Source organism: Apium graveolens, chromosome 5 (genome assembly GCF_009905375.1).
Source record: "Apium graveolens cultivar Ventura chromosome 5, ASM990537v1, whole genome shotgun sequence".
Taxonomy (NCBI): domain Eukaryota; kingdom Viridiplantae; phylum Streptophyta; class Magnoliopsida; order Apiales; family Apiaceae; genus Apium; species Apium graveolens.
In genome coordinates this window covers 295677385-295696379 of record NC_133651.1, presented here as the reverse complement: position 1 = coordinate 295696379, position 18995 = coordinate 295677385, and the positions used below count along the sequence as shown (strand labels likewise).

General features: G+C 34.1%; 2 protein-coding genes across 4 annotated transcripts; both read right to left on the bottom strand.

Annotated features, from left to right (window-relative positions):
* Nucleotides 1–2430: 2430 nt before the first annotated feature.
* LOC141659183 (uncharacterized) lies at nt 2431–10009 on the bottom strand. 2 transcript variants are annotated; one of them, XM_074465956.1, is made up of 8 exons: nt 9543–10009; nt 8801–9136; nt 5974–8228; nt 5615–5884; nt 5463–5543; nt 3597–3708; nt 3436–3527; nt 2431–3131 (listed from the first exon to the last, which is right to left on the bottom strand). In XM_074465956.1, the coding sequence occupies exons 1-7, from the start codon at nt 9661–9663 to the stop codon at nt 3439–3441; spliced, it is 3264 nt and encodes a 1087-aa protein (XP_074322057.1). In that variant the 5' UTR covers nt 9664–10009; the 3' UTR covers nt 2431–3131; nt 3436–3438. The 2 variants fall into 2 exon arrangements, with proteins under 2 accessions (XP_074322057.1, XP_074322056.1); XM_074465955.1 differs by having other exon boundaries at nt 3436–3502; nt 9543–10007.
* A 946-nt stretch (nt 10010–10955) lies between these two features.
* Nucleotides 10956–15837, bottom strand: LOC141659182 (uncharacterized). 2 transcript variants are annotated; one of them, XM_074465953.1, is made up of 2 exons: nt 15683–15837; nt 10956–14524 (listed from the first exon to the last, which is right to left on the bottom strand). In XM_074465953.1, the coding sequence occupies exon 2, from the start codon at nt 14300–14302 to the stop codon at nt 11330–11332; it is 2973 nt and encodes a 990-aa protein (XP_074322054.1). In that variant the 5' UTR covers nt 14303–14524; nt 15683–15837; the 3' UTR covers nt 10956–11329. The 2 variants fall into 2 exon arrangements, with proteins under 2 accessions (XP_074322054.1, XP_074322055.1); XM_074465954.1 differs by having other exon boundaries at nt 10956–14439; nt 15683–15805.
* Between the last annotated feature and the right edge of the window lie 3158 nt (nt 15838–18995).

The following is an 18995-nucleotide window of genomic DNA, read 5'->3' as shown; positions in this document are numbered from 1 at the left end:
ACAAAAGTTTAAACATTATATTTTTATTTTAAATAAAAATAAAATTATTTAGAAAACCATATTTTACGGAAGTCTTAAAATACGTGTCAATCCCTCGTCCATCAATGTAAAAAATCCAATGAGAGGGAGGGAGTATACAAAATCAAGGTATACAAATACAACATGAAAAGCATATAAACTAAAACGAAACGAATTCTTAAGAGTCGTGTTTGAGTTTATCATTTATAATTAAACACAAAATTACACGATATAAAATTATATCAAACAAACTAATTAATATGTGTTCTTTAACTTAGTGATTTTGCTTTCACGTGTATAAGCTAATTTATCGATTTTATTACTAAATTCACAATTTTTTATCACAGTCCCGTTGAGTTTAAAATTCTGGATCCACCTAAGATATTTAATCGATAGAAAATATATTTTATCTTTGCAAAATATTATTTTTCAAAATATCACCTTAGTTATTAACATCTAAGATGTATATTGACATTCAGATATTCCAAATTAACAAAATATAGACTGTTGTTTTAGCTATTGTGCAATATGAGAAATATTGATAAGAAATAGACGTTACCAATATAACGTAAATAATAATTATTGTATAATTTATTACTACCTCTGTTCTACTCATTTCTTTACATTTCTTTTTCACTGCTCGAAACGAATCTTAAGACATATATTAAGTATAGTTTTATAACTTTAAAAAAAAACTCAATAAAAATTTTAACATTGAATTTTTATTGAAAATTACTTTAAAAATAATAATTTATGAAACTATACTATATTATAGTATTAAAATGTGTGTCAAACCATCCCTCTCGAATGTAAAGAATTGATAGGAACCGAGGGAGTTATAAATTTAATCCTAATTTTCTTAATTTAGAAATATATTACTTATAAAATAATATTACACGCTACATATATTATGTTATTTATATAAGATCATATTTTAATTTATATTTTATATATCAATCCTTAACGCTGAAATTTGTTACAAACTATCAGGTGGCTCTAATTATATATGTCTTAAGAATACGATAAAATCTCATTTTCGTTTTATAAATGATAAAACCTGGTAAAAATTTAATCCTGTTAAAATAGGAACCCTAATTCGGGAGTTATTATACCTTTGGGTCTTATATTATTTTAATAAAATGAAGCATATCTGTGATCAAATACCATTCTAGAGACCAATAATTTTATACCTAGTTATCGTGTCAATTATGAAACCTTAAGTCCGAATTAAATTTTAATTGTTATCGAATTATAACTTCCGTGTCAAATAATTTAATATGTTTATCTAATAGTTATCTATCATAAACTATGTAATTTATATTTTTTCATATTTGGTTGTCAAAAATTTGTGAATATTTCTACTATTATTATGGGTCAGTAATATTCCACTCGGATTTTATGCATCATGGGCTATTGGATTAGGATAAGAAATTATTTAATACTTGCTCGAATTTGGTTTATATCCTATTTGTAATACTCAAAATTGCATTATATTTGAATAAAATTATAAAATTCAAATTTGGAGACTAAAAATTATAAACATCTAAATTTTGAGTACTCTTTGAATAATTCGTTCAACCACTAAATAGCTATAATGTTCGCTTCACTCTTATTTTTGACGAGAAATAATAGATAAGTTATATAAGTTGTCAACTAGCTTCTATCGTTCGCATCCGACTGACATAAATTGACTAATTCGTATAAAATACATAAAAATAATACTATAAAAATAATATATTTAATATTTATTTAATTAAATCAATTTAATGGTCGAAAAAAATATGAAAGATGAATAAATTTATAATTATATGTAACAATGAAAACTATTAAATTAAAATTATATAAAAATATAATTAACATTTTAGTTACTCATAACTTAAAATAATATACAAAAATAAAATAAGAAGAGAAAATGCATTATCTAGTAAGAGTTTTAAAATTAACTCAAAGACCCTAATAGCATAATTGTTATAACATCAACTTTCTAATAGGTTATCGGGAGGTTATTAGAGGTTAGAATTTTAGTATTAAAAAATATTTATTTTGTTAAGCCCTAAATATATAGGATTGTCATTTTTGTGAATTTTCAATATATAAAAGCATAATCGTAATTACAAGACCATTGATTATCTTCTAAAATGAGGCGATACATCCTATTCTAACAAAACTCTGGTCACCTCTGTAATATTTACAATAATATGCACAAGTCTGAGAGGTAATGAATGTGGATAGTTCAACAGTATAGGGTATATGGTAATTGGTAAGGCGACATCACTTGTTCACGGGACCATATTACTTGGGAAGGCACAATGTTTGAAGCTATATATAAAAAAAAAAAAAAAAAAAAAAAAAACCTTTCTTGCTTCTACCGGGAAGGGGGATCTTTATCAAGCAAAGAGAAACTTTATGCTGTTGTACTGCCTAGTGCCTACGCATAACACATTTGATAAAATGATCAAATATTGTAACTTTAGTATACATTGAGATGAGAAAAGAACCAGCTACTTTTACTATAAGGTATACACAGGTTGCAATTTCACTCAATCTTTATCAAACTAACTGCTATAGTTTCCGTGTAATGGCCCAGGATGGGCCCGCGGATATTCTCCCCCCTGCCGATCTCCAGCTTATAGCTTCCACCGCCTGTCCAGGGTTGAGCCCTGGAATTTAACGGCGGACTTGAGTTGTAATATAAGGTAGCAGATACCTGTTTTGATTTCTTTAATTTGTTCTTTTGCATCATACACAACTCTATCTATATATAAAATAGGACTCAGGCAATATCTGTCACCAGAAAGAGTGAAAAAAGAATGTGTATACATATATGTGCGTGTGCGTGTGTTATTCTATCTGTACAAGGCTGGAAGTATCTTAAGAACTTAATCTAAAATCTAGAAAATAAAATCAGGGTGTGGAAAGCAGGAAAGAGAGGCTGGGGGGATGATGGGGACTAAGAATAGTGCATAGAGATAGATGATAAAACGAAAATAGAAGTTATATAGAAAAAAGAACACTATCATTTGCATTTAGCCACAGAACTATACTCATCAGCATCTTTTCTTAACCGAACTGCGGAATGCATTTTCCTAACATTCTCAGCAAAGAGTCGATGCCTGTCATGTAAGAAAATGAGAACATGTTAATATTAACAAAAAACATATACAGCAAATTGCTTCAAAAAGGATACAAGGAATCATAGCTTAAGAATACCAGATTACATACAAACTTTAGGTAGTGTGGCAAAATCCGAATAAATAAGATCTCATTTTTATTGGTAAAATTAACAAATCATGAATATTATATAGCAAGAAAACCAAGCAACTACTTTTCGTTTTAATTTTTTTATTTTAGGGTAAGACTGAATTAATATTACAGAAACAGGAAAATGAATTAATAAAATTCGAAAAAAAAAATGACCTTTCATACTCCAGCTTCTGAATAACTATACCATTTAGAAGTAGCTCGGAACTGTAAACTGATGCCCCTGTATATAAACATCGGGTGATATGCTGATATTATAAATAGAAGCAATGTTCTTTATTACTAGTTTAATCGTATGTATACATACTATTCCTAACCTTTCTCAAGAAAAGGCACACATTCTGCATAATCTTCCTCACGCGAAAGAACGATCAAGTCACTTGGAATTAGTTCATCCTTCAGTGCAGATCGACCAATTCCATCTACAACCTGAGCATAAATATTCAGTGGACTTGAAAACAAACTAGATTAACAAGAACTATTCAAGATCCGCCAAGTAATTTAAAGAAAAAAATTGTATGTGTCATAATTCAGCATAGTTTGAAATACGAGAAGAAATGGTTGCCATCATCACCGATCTCCCCACAAATCATTCAGGTTACCTTACCCAGAAAAATGTAACTCTAGTCATATTAAATAAATAGTTTAGGTATTTAGTTCTTCAATTTTACTAACAAATCCCAAGGCTAAAGCTCCAATTTTGTAGCTAAGCGCTGATATTAATTAGTTGAGAATCATGTCACCTGCCATTATTTAGTGACAGACAACAACATGAGAACTTATAAAAGGCATTCAAGTTTAGAATTATGCTGAATTGCAACCAAGAGTCTTTATGCAAGGTGGTCTATTCACTATACAATATTCAGAAATGTAAAAAGACTCTGCATTTCATCAGTCTTCACGACCAAAAAATTCGTAGTAACTTTGATAGTTATCCTCTCAATGGAAGGACTATGATCACTTATTTAAATTTCTTTTGGAAGAGTACTTTCCACTTTCTAGCTAAGCATTAAAAACAGCATGAATCAAAATTTTCACAGTATCCTTTATATGCATGACAGCATGAGAAGTGAGAACCTGTTTTAGTTCTAATTTTCTTTAAGAAGATTAGTTCCCTATTTCTAGATAAAAAGAACCCAAACAGCATGCTATCAAAACCTATTTTAGATAAGCGTAACTCTAAACTGCATCAATCACTATATTAGCTGTAGTACAATTAAGTTGTATTCATTCCTTAAAACACAATACATCTATAACAAGAAAATGAACAAAAAACATCAACACTTGTAATCCGAATTTTATAGGTTTACTTGAGAACAATATCAAGTTAAAGTTGCTGCATGGTTTAATAAACCATAATTTGTAGTATGACTCAATAAAGATATCACCCTTTGACAAAAATAACAAGATCTACCAATTAAATCAAGGACAAAACACATGCTATGCTTCAGGACCTTCACTAAATCAGCACTGAGAACCGCAAATTCTGAAGCAAAGCCTCATTAAATATTACTTTCATAAAAATTCAGAAACTGTTTGTGTAAAATCAGGGTTGTTCGTTATTAACAGAGACATGAGGAGTCTTTACTAAGCCCATTATCGGCTAGATGGAGTGCCTTATAAAGTGAGAATCTGGGATTTTAATGATGTTTGTTAGGCTTGCTACTAAGTCGAAATATCCCCCCTCCTCCCCGCCCTCTCAATGGATCACGGGAAGGAGGGGAGAGGCAGATAGATACAAAATTCACTCCGCAACCAGTAATATTGTATGTGGCTCACAATTCCAGAACTTAGTGGCAGAACACCAACATTAATGAACAGAAGTTTAGACTTGGTTTTCATTAAAGTAGTTATGATCAATACTATCAGCACCAAACAGAAATTGACCAAATTTTGACACAATCTGTTAGCACCCAACTGTAGACTGGATTCTTAGGCTTTAAGATTGACCTTTAGGAAAGCTCATACTCGCATATGAACACAGTTGCATGTCAATTTTATTGGAGAAGAACAATGATAGTCTCAATCCACACGTTCATCTACATTCATGCCATAAGTAGTAATAATTTAAGACTAAATCTCTCAATTTTGACATTTTGTAGACAGCGTAATAGAAGATTAGCAAGTTCTTAATATTAGCATAAATGATTAAAAAATAAGGGAACCTCGGAAAAACTACTCACCGTGCCATGAACTGCATTCACTAAGCTTGCCAATATATCTTTACCAGGTTTTGCATTACGCGTTATCAAGACCCTACAGCCCTGAGGAAAAGTAATTCAATAAAGAAGAACCAAATAACCACTATCAAGCAAGAAAAAATCATACTTCATACTTGTAAAAGTGGGTGTTGGCATGCACGTGCCAGTGAAACTGGCAGACTGAAGCCAATCTCTTTTTCCTTTTTAGCATCTCTCAGTATATAGTTTCGCTCATCAATGAGACAACTAGCGTGTCCACAGCTCTCTAGCCAAAAGGGTGTCACCACTGGTTTTCCGTAGGCAATAGCTTCTAACATATTCCTCGTGCGCACAAATTCATCAGCTATGAAGTGTGTAGCATCTAGAATCGAGGATGCCACTGAAGCTCCCAACCGGAATAAAACCTGTGACATTAAATCGAATGCATACTAGTACTTTCGAGTTTGAATGCGCTTGAATCAGGAATCAAGCAGAACATAATACAAACAGGTACCTTCTTCTGCTGCTTAATTAAATCTCCATCCAGATGCTGACTGAATAAAACATGAACCTGAGTTATGTCTCTCCTCTTACGTAAATCTTTGGATGTATATGCAGATTTTGGTCCATCAGCAATTATTCTGCTAACTTCTCTCTTTAGTGGTGACTTTAATAGCTTCTTCCTGGATGACCTTTTGTGATATTCATTATCCATACAAATTGGAGAAGCTTCATTTATAGGTGTTCCATATTGCTTAGGGGTCATATATGCTGAAAATTTTGGTGTACATTTGTCCTTTAATGATACTCTAGACCTTGGGTTCAAGTTTGCTTCCTCAGCAGCCGTAATAGCTAAGTGACTCTTTCCAGCAGTAAATTCATTTATCTGAGCCTTAAACACATTTAAATCTTCTGAAGCTCCAATGGCATTCTGGGGGTAAGTGTTGTGGTCTACAGAAGTATCCTTCACCAGTCCTTTTTGAGAATGCCGTTGACGCGAAGCTGGACCACTAACACCAGAAGCCAGAATTTTCCTCTTTATGCCTGATTTCATTTGTGTGAAGTTGATTTTTGAATTTGTATCTAACTCCTCTTTGGAAAGGTTTTGATGAACCTTTCCCTTTCGGACTGTACTAGTACCAGATATCTGTGAATCTGATAACTCAATATTAGTTACTTTGGTTTCCTCAAGGTGTTCAGGTCCAATGGATTTTAATTCAGTACATTTTTCTCTGGCAAGTGTGTTCAATGAAGCCCTGCTCCTTTTCCTTTTAGGAGCAATAGGGGCACTTAAATTATCTCTCCCCTTTTTTAATACAGTTGATGTTTTGGTGTCCCGCTGTGTTTGATTTGATGCCTTCTGCCTAGTACGACAAGCAATGGGTAAATATTTACCACTTGATGCAGCAACACGACATCTTTCATTTTCACCAATAATGCCTCTTTCCGATTCTTGTGCATTCATATTTTCTTCAATAAGTGCACCGTGTAAGTTAAACATATCCTCAGTTCTATGAAACTGCTTACTAGTTTTTGTAGACTGCTCTTCTGATATAATGGAGGACCCTCTAGTCAATCCAGGACCAGACATTTTATTTTGATTGGATTGTCTTGTAATGACTGCAGATCTTAAAATTCTTGATGCTCTTTCTTGAATAGAATCTTTATCCGATTCTAACTTTTTTCGGAGTTTTCTTTTTGCAGTGCCAGGCACGAGGATTTCAGCATCCTGATTACATAAATTACTATCATGATCATTCAAGCCTACCCCGTAGCATAAGGCTTCCATTGCATCAGCAGCCAACTGAGTATCAACTCCTACATCCAGCAAGTCTGGATTATCTTTCTTAGTACCAGTTTCAACCATTTCATCTCTGGCATCATCCAACTTCTTGATCAGATTTTCTACAATACATTTTCCGGCCACCTTCATTGATTTATCAATCTCTTTTGGTTTGTGCAAAAGTAAATTTGAATCGGAGTAAAATACACTAGCTACACTGCCAGAAATGTCTTGTTGATCTACCCTGTCACTGTTTTCTTTGACTTCCCAACAATTGTCTGGATTAGGACGTTTAAAATCCCGAGGTTGGGGAAAGGATTGAGGAGCCTTGCGTCCTTCTTTCTTTTTTCTGAAAAATTCACCTCCTTCATCCTCTTGATAATCATCCCAGTCAAATGTCCCACCAGATGCTGAACAAATGTGATTAGCACGTTTAGCCAAACTTTGGATTCCTTTAGCACCTGAGAGAGACTTTGATTTCACCCCAGTTGACTTTCTAATTTCAGCTTCTTCATCAAATTCTATACTATTAACTTTCAGAAATTTGTCCACAAAGTCAAGAGCAATGGTTTGTGATGCCTCTCCAGGCTCTTGAGAATCTACATAGCTCAGCCCTGCCAACTCCCTTTCAGAAATGCAGACTTGGGGAAAGTTTTCTTCCTCGCCGGTGTCACTAAAATTTATATCAACTCCTTTCTCATTAGATTTTTCTTCATTAAAAAGTTTCCTAGCTGCTGACTTGCCAACCGTACACTTGTTCTCACTACTAGATCCTTTTAATTTGTCGTCATGCTCCTCCAGATTATGTCTTTGATCAAGTTGACCCAAAAAGTTTAATGTTACACTATTCTCTGCCTCATGTTTACCGTCACTCCCATTGGAATATGAAGTGTTGTCAGTTCTTTTCAAAGGCATGTTGCGAGCAGCCAAACCAGAAGACCTAATAGCTGCGACACGAAATGATGTAAATCCTTCAAGAACTGGCCCTGCACAATAACGAAAAATTACACTACTTACACTTAGTTATAGCTTCTTATCCATACCTAGGCAAAACTTAATAATAATTGTAAAATTATTTTAGAATTTTTTTATAATATTAGGTGCTAACAGAGGTAAAGGAAGGCAGGTTGTAGCATGAAAGTATGTACATATGGCTTTCTTAATATTCAACTGACAAAAGAATAACACATAAGTTGGCACCAAAAAGAACACATGTACTGCAGTACGTGTATAAAAATTATACTTATTCTTCAGAAACATCCACTTGACAAATTATTTGCTGTCATTAAACCAAGATATTAACATTTTTAGAAATTTGTAGATAAAATTTCTTAGGGTTACATGATAAACAACACACATCCACAAAGATAAAAGACTATCAGCTTTTCACTCAAATAAATCGTCATTCGATTTCTTATCACTGGACTAATATATTATATATAATTTTGTTTCCAACATTCAACTACATACTTTATGCATCATATTGATGTTGGGCTTAAGCTGAAGAACATAATATATAATTAAAGACAAACATTTGAATTTACAAGATTCTTCGGACCTGTATTGTGCTTTTCAATAATCTGGACTTCTTTGGATTCACGACCATTCTGTTTCCGCACACAGGATTGCAGCATCATCTCCTCTTCCACGGTATGACTGTCAACTCTTTTCTCAAAGACAACATCAGGCAATGCCTCAGTGTCACTTAAAACTTCGATTTGCTTAGTTCCGTCATTGTCAGTATCCACCACAACTTCTGTATAACCGTCATCAAGCAACTGAGTGCACAAATCTTCAGATCCCAGATCATCCACTGCCTGGGTTTCACCAGCAAGGCATACCCCTTGAGACTCAGCATCTTCGGAAGGAACAGTATTATCATATAGCCCACATCCTAACACAGAACGATAAATTATCAACACTCTTCTGCTTGTTCAGTTAACAGTTCGTATTTTATATTCAGGCATCATACAATTCGAAAGTTTAAACAATATTCATTGAAAAATCGAATAACCAACATAATTTAAACCCTTTCTAATTTTACATTCTGTTCCGCAAAATGTATTACTAAAATTATCGTTTCCCGTATCATTACACATTTTCCTACTAAAATAAACCTATACTTTTGTGCGCACACAATGATCACTAAATTTTCAATCATTTAAACATAACAACTGTGTTGGCCAACTCTCCAGCTTACTAAAAGTAAAACCGCAATAAAATAATATTATTTCTCGGTCCCGACATAATAGAAACGGTGTATTTTTAATCTCGATAAATCAGCATAGAATATAAATTACCGGGAGAAGGCTGACTATCCATAATTTCAGTCTCGGCATCACTAACATCAACTTCAGGGTTTAGATTATTCGTATTTGCCTCAATCTCATCATCATTATCTTCGTCTCGAAATGAGCTCATATTAACCTAATTTGCAACAAAATTACTCAAAAAGAAAGGAAATATGTTTTTTACACTGTATATATAACACTGTAGGGAACAAAGGGGAGTGCAAGTACTAATTCAGGTATGTGAGGTCTAGGGTTTTACCAATTGGGGGAGATTTGTACAATTTGGGGTGATTGTGTATTTGGAGGGAAATTATGACTGTGTTGTGTGTGTGTGTGTGTGTGTGAGAGAGAGAGAGGCTATCATTCATAGTTGTTTGCCTTTGAAAAAGGCAGTGGGCTTTTAGTGCCTGTTTGCGCGTTTGGAGAAGATTTAGACATGAAAATTACTGTATTGTTAAACTCGATTTTTCGGATATATGTTATCCCTTGATTATTAGTCCCAGACTCCTGGTTAGACTATAATTTTCAGAATATTTTGATTCAATGTGTTTATAAACTGAGCAATGTGTGTTTATAGTTTGAGCAATTCCACGTATCCAAAAAAATTCTCAATTTTTTTTAAAATAATACATGCTATCTTTTTATTCGTATAATTAATATTAATGCATGATAGGCCGATCTTATTTACGAGTAAACATTCAATACACAATTCATCATTCGAGAATCATTTCGGTAACGGTTTTTGAGAACCTAACATTTCTCTTATAGTAGTTTATATATACTCGGCCGAATTAACAGATTTTTAGAATGTATAACTATGAGGTATTTATAGTTTATAATCTAAGAATCTCTTAATGAATTATAAAATCCGTAAATTGTCGTACATTACAATTTACAAACATTTATATTTAATCAAGATTGTTATATTTTTTACCGCATAACGGAAGCTCGTTTGAAATTTTTTAATCTGGCATGACCGCGGTAAAATTTTAAAAAAACAAAAAAGATCATCGCCGATCGCCGCATGATATGGGGGCCGTAGGTACGATAAACTTGGCCAAAATATGACGGCCAGGCACACACAATCCTATATTCAGAGTCCGAGTTTTCCCCTTGCACGCACTTGGGACAGCTGAACTAACAAATTACGAAAAGAAAAGCAATGGCAGAACAAAGCTAGTGTTGTAACTTGTAAGGTCATAGATTTCTCTGCTAGCTGCATTACAAATCTAAAGTAACCGCTATTAATATGATGATAAACTTAAATTCAAATTCTGTTATTAGAAAGTATATATAGATGCTTAATAAGGTTTATTTTTTTTCTTGAAAGAATACTAAATAGGTTCATTAGAGTAATTACTAGATCTTGATATAGGTACAGATCAAAGATAAAGATGCCAACAAATAAGTGCCAAGAAGGAAGAAAAGAAGAAAAGTCCAAGATCAAATAAAATGCAGCTTCGGTTAACTCTTTGAGACCAGCTAAGTATATAAGCTCAGTCGTACAAAGAACTAAATCATCAGCGTCAACAACAGGCAAACTATAAACTAACTCATGCAAAACCATTCTAAAACAGGGAAGTCTAGATGGATTCATAAATTTAAATAGTCTAGTTGGGGACAACTCCAGTGCTAGGACAGTTTCTACACAAAAAGAGTTGTCCCTGGTGTTTCGAAATACCATCAGCCTGAACCAGAAGGAAGTGCCTCTGGCTTGTGATTCACATGGCATAGGTATTCAAAACTATGCAACTAAGATGAGAACAAGGAGAGAAAAGAGATATCATATTCGAATATTAATTTGAAGAAAACCAATGTGACGGTAATGCTGCTGGATCAAGCTCCAGGCAACCTCTCAGGCTGCCACCTTTTTCCTCTGTCAGCCGAAATGCAGGTATCTGATGGGAGAATCTCAGCAGCTCACTTGTGGGTATCTTGCTTGTTGCAGGGGATTGTCCTTTCTCTTGCACCCTGAAAACGGACTTGAAGCCATCCACTGCCTCCAGATGCAAAACAGTTCTACCCGCAGAACATTCATCAACCACCTCCACCATTTCATAATCACAGTCCCCCAAGTCCGAACAATTCATTCCAGCATTCCAGTTCTTATATAAAGCCCAAATCTCACCTTTCCTCGGAAGGATGATATATTCGTCTTTCATGTTTTCTTTTACTCTTACCTGATGAGAAAAGGTGGCAGTGTTGGTATATTGACTTGAGCTCGACCTTTTGAGCTTGAAGTTACCGCAAGCAACAAGCATCTTACTGTCGGTCCACTGTATCATGTCATCTGGCATTGAACTATTACCCAGCCACAAAATGTGGATTTTATGCTTTGGCAGAAGTTCAATTTTTTTTATTTTACCATAGTACTTCGGTAAACCATCCTCATCACTATATAAAGCCCAGACCTGACCAATCTCAAATTTCTCTATGGATTTGTCGGAGTCAAAATTATAGAATTCAGGATCGGGAATTTCATAAGCTTCGTCTGGAGGATCTAGAGCACCGCTAGTATCTTCAGTAGGATTCTTGAATGCATAGCCATTTATATCAGACTCCAACTTCTGGTCTTCTTCGTCCGAAGATATTTGCACACGGGAATTGGATTGGTTTTTATGCTCTTGGCTTTTAGATACATCCATATGGGATTTTGGAATTGGTTTCACAGAATTTGTTGTGAAATTAGAACATGAACCAGGGGGATGCGCTTTTTTAAATTTAATATTCTCAGTAGCAGGAGGATCAATCTCTTGAAGATTGATGGGAAGACATGCAGGATCTAGTTCAAAAGATCCTCTTGGAATATCTTTTCTTTCATCACCATTCATTCTAAAAGATGGGACCCTATGAGCAAATCGGTATAATTCCTTCGGTGCTATTTCAAAAACGTCAACTCCTTCCTTTTTTGCTCTACAAAAGAGACAAACATAACCCTTTATCTTACACAAGTGAACAACGGATATAGGATTTCCATTAGCATACTCAGACAAGACTTCAACAAACTCGTATTCATATTTCCTGCTACTGTCCGGGTTCGAAGACCAACTAATATCCCAGTTCTTGAAGAGAGCCCATGTCTCGCCCTTTCTTGGGTATATCTTGTAGGCATCTCTTCTACTACCTTTTTCCCAGCTAACCAAATGTGAGAACATCTGGTGATCTTCAGTGTTTTCAGAGCTTCCATGTTTATAATTACCACAAGAAACTGGTAGGTCCTCTTCAACCCATTTGATTTCATCCTCATCATCTGGGTCTGGCTCCAACCAGGTTATCCGAAGCTTAAACTTAGGACGGAGTACTTTCCTGATCTGAGCATAGAATCTAGGCATTGCATCCTGGGTATCATAAATTGCCCAGATCTGCCCAGCAGCAAAGCACTTCTCCTCTCTATCCTTGTCAAAGTCACTGAAATCTGGATCGGGATATTCATAAATTTCTGGTTCTGTTTCAGCAACTTCAGACGGCTCTTCTTTCTCGCTCTTCATTTTAGTGTCTTTGCTTTTTTTAAGCAGCACCTCTTCAGCAAAGGCCTTTTTAGCCTCTTCATTCGATATGTTTATACCAGGATGCTTGTGTTTTGGTAGTACATCTTCAACTGCCTCCTTAGTGGGTTGGGATGAATCCCTGGACTTGTTTTCTTCTGTGGGCTCTGCTGTGTCATTATCGTCATTAATATTTTCGTTATATGAAACATTTCTTTTAGACCTACTTGACCTCCGTGTGGGCAGCTCACTGTAAAACCCATCAATCTTAACTGATATCTCTTCCTCGGATTCTGTGCTAGTTTCACTGTTGCAACTTTCACTAGACTCGGATAATTTCTTCCTTTTCTTCCCATTCATGCTTGCACGTGTTTGAGAATTTTCAGCTTTGCGCTTCTGTTTACTATTCATAGAAACATCTCCATGTTTTTCATTCAATTTAGAACCCTTTGCCACATCACAAAACGGTGTATGGAAAATACCAGACTTCCCCCCAAGTTCTACTTTAGCAGTGGAGTATGTATAATTACTATGTGGACCCACATTAGAAGCAGCTGGATGGTTAGCCGCTGTTTGTTTGGGAACCTGCTGACTCCAGTTGTTTTGTGATGGTGCTTGAGGATTGATTTCGTAGCCAGTAAAGGGCTTCTTACAAGATTGACAAGTAAGAATTTTGTTGAGCACTTCTCTGTAATACTGGAACTTTACAGAACAAAATGGACATGCAGTCCAGAAAGTTGGTCGATTACCATGGATTCCTGCTTGGGTAGTTTGCCGTGCCTGCTGGGACTGTTTATTTGCGTTAATTGAACTATTGTCAGGACCTGGTGGTCTCCGTACGTTGGAAGGCCTGCTTGCTTGCCTCGGAGCCCCATTAACCACAGCAGTTCTACATTTTATATCATGTATCCTCCTTTTATCTCGGTCCAGAAGCACTCCCTGAGCTTCACCAATTAATTTAAAGGCATCTGTTGCTCCAGCAAACTTGTTCTTATCGGGATGAAGAACAAGAGCGAACTTTCTGAATTGCTTCTTTATTACTGTATCATCAGCGGTTTGCTCAAGTTTAAGGATGCCATACCAGTCCATTTCAGTTCCACGGACCTTGTTGGCAGCAGAACAATGCACATCACACACCAAAATCAACTGAGAAATGTTCTCTAATTCAGGATAGAGGTTCTGGGCCTTGATTGCAATCTTACGGGCCCCAAAATAATCCTTGTTTTCCATCTTCTTCTCTGCCAAACTTTTGGCCCTGACAGCCTCTTCTTTGTTGCACTCCATCACTTACCAGAGTGAATCCTTTTACTACCGTCCTGTCCTTTTGAGTAAATAAGAATCTGAAAAGCTAATATAGTACCTCGCGCACAGGACCAGCAATGATAATTAAAATTTGATCTGAACCGGAACCTCCAAAATCCCTGACCATCACGCGGAGGACCCACAACACAACATCATTAGTAAATTCAGATAAGTTGACACCGATCACAGCTGAAGCTCCAAAAACTGAAAAAAAAAAAAAAAAGAATTTCAACTTTTAAAGATTGTAAATGCCGACAATTTGTTTATCTTCATATCAGAAAGAATCTAGGAAGCAAGGACACGGGTGCAGGAGTGCAAGTGCGGGGATACGGGAAATCGACAAATATAATATGGGGATACGGGTGCAGGGGGACACGGAAAAATGAACAAAAAATTCATATATATTTAATGTTAAACATAATAAAACCTACTAACAGAACCAACAATTGTATAAAAAATAAATCAAATGCATCATTTATTAATCTAAAACACCAAAATACAAGTAAAATCATTTTGTTTATGCAAAAATGAATACGATAATCTATACTTTTGTAGTAACTAATAGACATGGATACTTAATTTTGTGAATGTAGTTTGATAAAATAGATTTTGACTACAATTTTGGAAGATAAAATTTCAGATTAGTATTGTGGAAGAATCCTCGTGTCCGATACGGGGATGCGTGTGTCCAAGTATCCGACACGGGGACTCATCATTCGACTACATTACCACAACAGACAAAGTATAACATCGTCCCTTTGTTGTCATAGCCATTATTATAAGGTATCTTAATTATGTCAGTTAAAGATATGATACGTGATCTACAACAAATTCTCTGACACTTCCTTACAGAAATAACCAAAACACGGCTACCCTAACCTTCAACTATTTACTTCTCTTAAGGTAAGTAACAGAATCAGTCCAAAAACTCGCCTTCCAATAAAATAATAAATCAAACAGTTACCACCTCCCCCCCCCCTCAACACACACACATACATAACTACCACCACTTCGAATAAGCCTCGAATTCACCAAAACAAGCTCAATCGCAAACATCGTAACCCTAGCAAGCTCAACAACTCTTCCCCATAACTAACGAAGTATAAAATACAATTCGTCATTACAAAACTACCATAACTACAATTCACATACAACAAAACATAAAGCTCGCAAAAAAAACACAACAAACCCACAAATTATATAAACAAACAGTAGCAACCCAGAATTATAACATCAAAAAGATTCAAACTTCAGCCGATCTGAAACCCTAAAATGACAAGAGATTTAAAAAGGACGCACAAGTGTTCAATAATATCACAAAAAGAATCGATAATTGAATAACAAAAGATATGAGAAACTTACTTTCTGTGTGTAATTATAAGCAGAGAGCTCTCAATTGACAAACAAAAATCACCACTCTGAGTGTTCGACGGAGAAAGCAAGCGGAGGGGTGGGTTATAGAAATGGGGGATTTTACAACCAATTGACTAACAATATATGGGGGAGGTGTGGAGGGAAACAAGCCTCCAAATTCGATTTAATTACCAATTGTGCCCTAGGTGGGTTGTTTATCAATGGCTTTTTGTAATTTTGAACAACTCCAAGGGCATTCTTTTGTTGTACTTTTACATTTTTGCCCTCATTCCAAATGTTAAATTACAATGTTGCATTTTTGCATTTAGGGTAGAGATGCACCAAAACTAGATTGGGTCGGGCTTTGTAAAATTCGGATCTTTTAATAATTTCATATAAAATAACTAGACTCGTTTAGGCTCATATATCGGGTCGGGTCGGGCTGCCGAATTTTTTTAAATAATTTAATTTTAAAATAGATAATTTTAATTTTTTTAGTAATAATATATGATTTTTGTTTTTTTATTTGTAATTTTAGACTTTTATTTATACGAACACACTCTTAATTAAAATTTAGAACAATTTATTTATATTATATTGTAGAATAGTTAAAATTTTAAATTTAAATCTCAATAATTCGATCTTAATATTAACAAAATTGTTCACGTATAAGTAAAAGATGTGTAATTATCAATTGTCTAAAGAGCTTATTAGAAATTTAGAACTTCTATTCGAATTTATATTCAATTATAAAATAAATTTATATAAGACATAATTTTTCCTATGTTTAATTAAAATATTTATTAAAAATTAACATAAAATCCAAGCTTTTAACGGCTCGAATCGGGTCATGCCAACTTTTATCTGGATCAGGCCAAAATCAGGATTGTATTTAAATCGGGGTTTTTACTGGATCAGGTCGAACCAAATCTTTACGAAAAATATGTGGTCTGTTAAGGCCCCCAGGTCGGATCAGACCTGGCCGGACTTTTTCCGGATCTAATCGAACGGACTTTTCGGATTCACATTTTTTGTGCATATCTAATTTAGGGTGTTAATGGGCCTGCTTGACATGATCGAAAGAAATTTTTACAATCCGGCCCAATTAAATCAGTTTTGAAAATAATATGCAACATCATAAAATTCAAAAATCTAAATAAAACTAAAATGCATATATTATACAATTTTAATGCAAATAAATTTTTATCGAAATTTAATAATGTAAGTTTTGTTATAAGTTATGCCTACAAATAAAATCCAATTATACATTTATAAGTGAGAATGTATGCTACACTATACGATGTATAGGTCCATGCCCTTTATGACCCGCGCTCAAATGAAAACAAGTAAAGTTAGATCCGGTGATTTATATGATTTATGTTGGTAATTTGATTTTACATTATTACAATTGTTATAACACTGTCTCTGTCTCCACACCCGCCACGACGATCCAAAAAAATCCCCATCAGTTTAAGAAACTCAACACAAATTAAATGTATCACAAACAACAACAAAATCATCACACCGTCACCGACTCCCCGACCATTGACTCTCACAGTCCTAAAGAATCGCCTGAAAGTTAACATAAACCTATCGTGAATAACAAATATCATCAAATTAGTTGTACTAATAATTGAATCTCATTTATTTCTCATTTTAAGATCTTTATATTTAATAATAATAATAATAATAATAATAATAATAATAATAATAATAATAATAATAATAATATGTAAAAATTAAAAGAGATGCTCATTATCGAGACACGAGAAACTAGATCGAAGGCATCCATTATTAAATCAAATATTATTTTTGAAAATATAAGAACTAATAACACTGTTGTAACTGTTTTAAGTCCAAAGGGGGAATATGTTTGTAAACATTTGTTCGAATAGAAATAATTCTTAAAATGAAAACAAATAACTAATCTAAACCTTTAGATTAATTTAATCTAATGACCCCTACAAGCACCACACGTAATTAAACAAGCACTACACGTAATTAATATACACCTTCCCACGCGGAATTTCAGCTAAACTTCTTCGTTTTACGAAAGTTGTAGAAAACGAAAATAGTTTTCTGAAAAGTCCAGAATCAACGAATTATGACTTACGATGAATTTTCTATGAATTTTACAAGTCTGCTGATTTTTGTGTAAAAGAGCCCTACGAATTTTGATATTAAAAACGAGGTATACGAATGTGATGTATTTATAACGATACAAAATCCTATATCTTAACCTACAAGTAATTTATATAATAATATGATCCAATTTTTATGCCCATTTGTCCAATTTAATTTTAAATCCTACTCTTTATCAAAATTTCAACTTTTTTTCAATTATCCTATTATTATTATAACTCTAAAAATTACGGGATATTATATACTACACTCCTTAAAAGAATTTGGTCCCCAAATTTACAACAATATTATAGGTCTATTCCCTCTAATCTTCTACATGTCAAACTTAATTATGATCCACAAGATCGATACCTAGGGAATGTACTAGTCTCATACCTAATACACTCCGAAGGACGACCTGCTCTTGATACCAACTGAAACAGCCCGCAAATTCGGACTATTAATTCTAAATCAAATTAAAATATAATACAATTTACTAACTCAAAAAATCATATTACAATGGTTGACTATTACAAAAACGCAACTAAAAGCGGAAGTCCAAACTCAATCTACTCCAAAACTAAAGTCCTCGAACTCCAATGTTATCCAACTCGAATTTTAGGCGAAACCTGAAATTGTAAGTAATGAGCTATACAACCCAGCAAGAAAATAGTTGATCCAACTAGAAGGGCAAGTAACATATACACATAAAAAATACGATACGATATACGATATGATATACGGAACAAACACTTTCGATAAACTTTCATATTCTTATTTCTATTCGAGACACACAATACACATAACACATAAACAACAATAATTCAAAATCAATAACTCATGCCACGACCACTACAAACCGGTGATAACATGCCTAAATTTTCGAAAAACTATCACTACAATCCGGTGACTACTGTCCTAAGTTTTTATTCGATATTTTCACAAACCATGGAATAAATCAGAGATCCAAAATTATCGTCTTGATACCACACATAGACACATATACAACAACACATATAACTCAAAATATATCATCACTTAGCCCAAGTTTTTATAATTAAAGATACAGACATAACACATAATTTTAAAAACACTAGTAAGATCGATCGAAAACTTACCTCAAATTCTGATTAGATCTGAATTTATCCCTTGACCCTCTAAACGATATTTTCTTAAAAAACACAAATCACGAAAGTTTTAG

Coding starts and splice junctions, on each gene's coding strand:
- LOC141659182 (XM_074465953.1), bottom strand. CDS start 14,302: ATGGAGTGCAACAAAGAAGAGGCTGTCAGGGCCAAAAGTTTGGCAGAG.
- LOC141659183 (XM_074465955.1), bottom strand. CDS start 9,663: ATGAGCTCATTTCGAGACGAAGATAATGATGATGAGATTGAGGCAAAT. Junction 5,885..5,973: donor TAATTAAGCAGCAGAAGAAG/GTACCTGTTTGT, acceptor TTAATGTCACAG/GTTTTATTCCGGTTGGGAGC. Junction 3,503..3,596: donor TGTGCCTTTTCTTGAGAAAG/GTTAGGAATAGT, acceptor GTTTATATACAG/GGGCATCAGTTTACAGTTCC.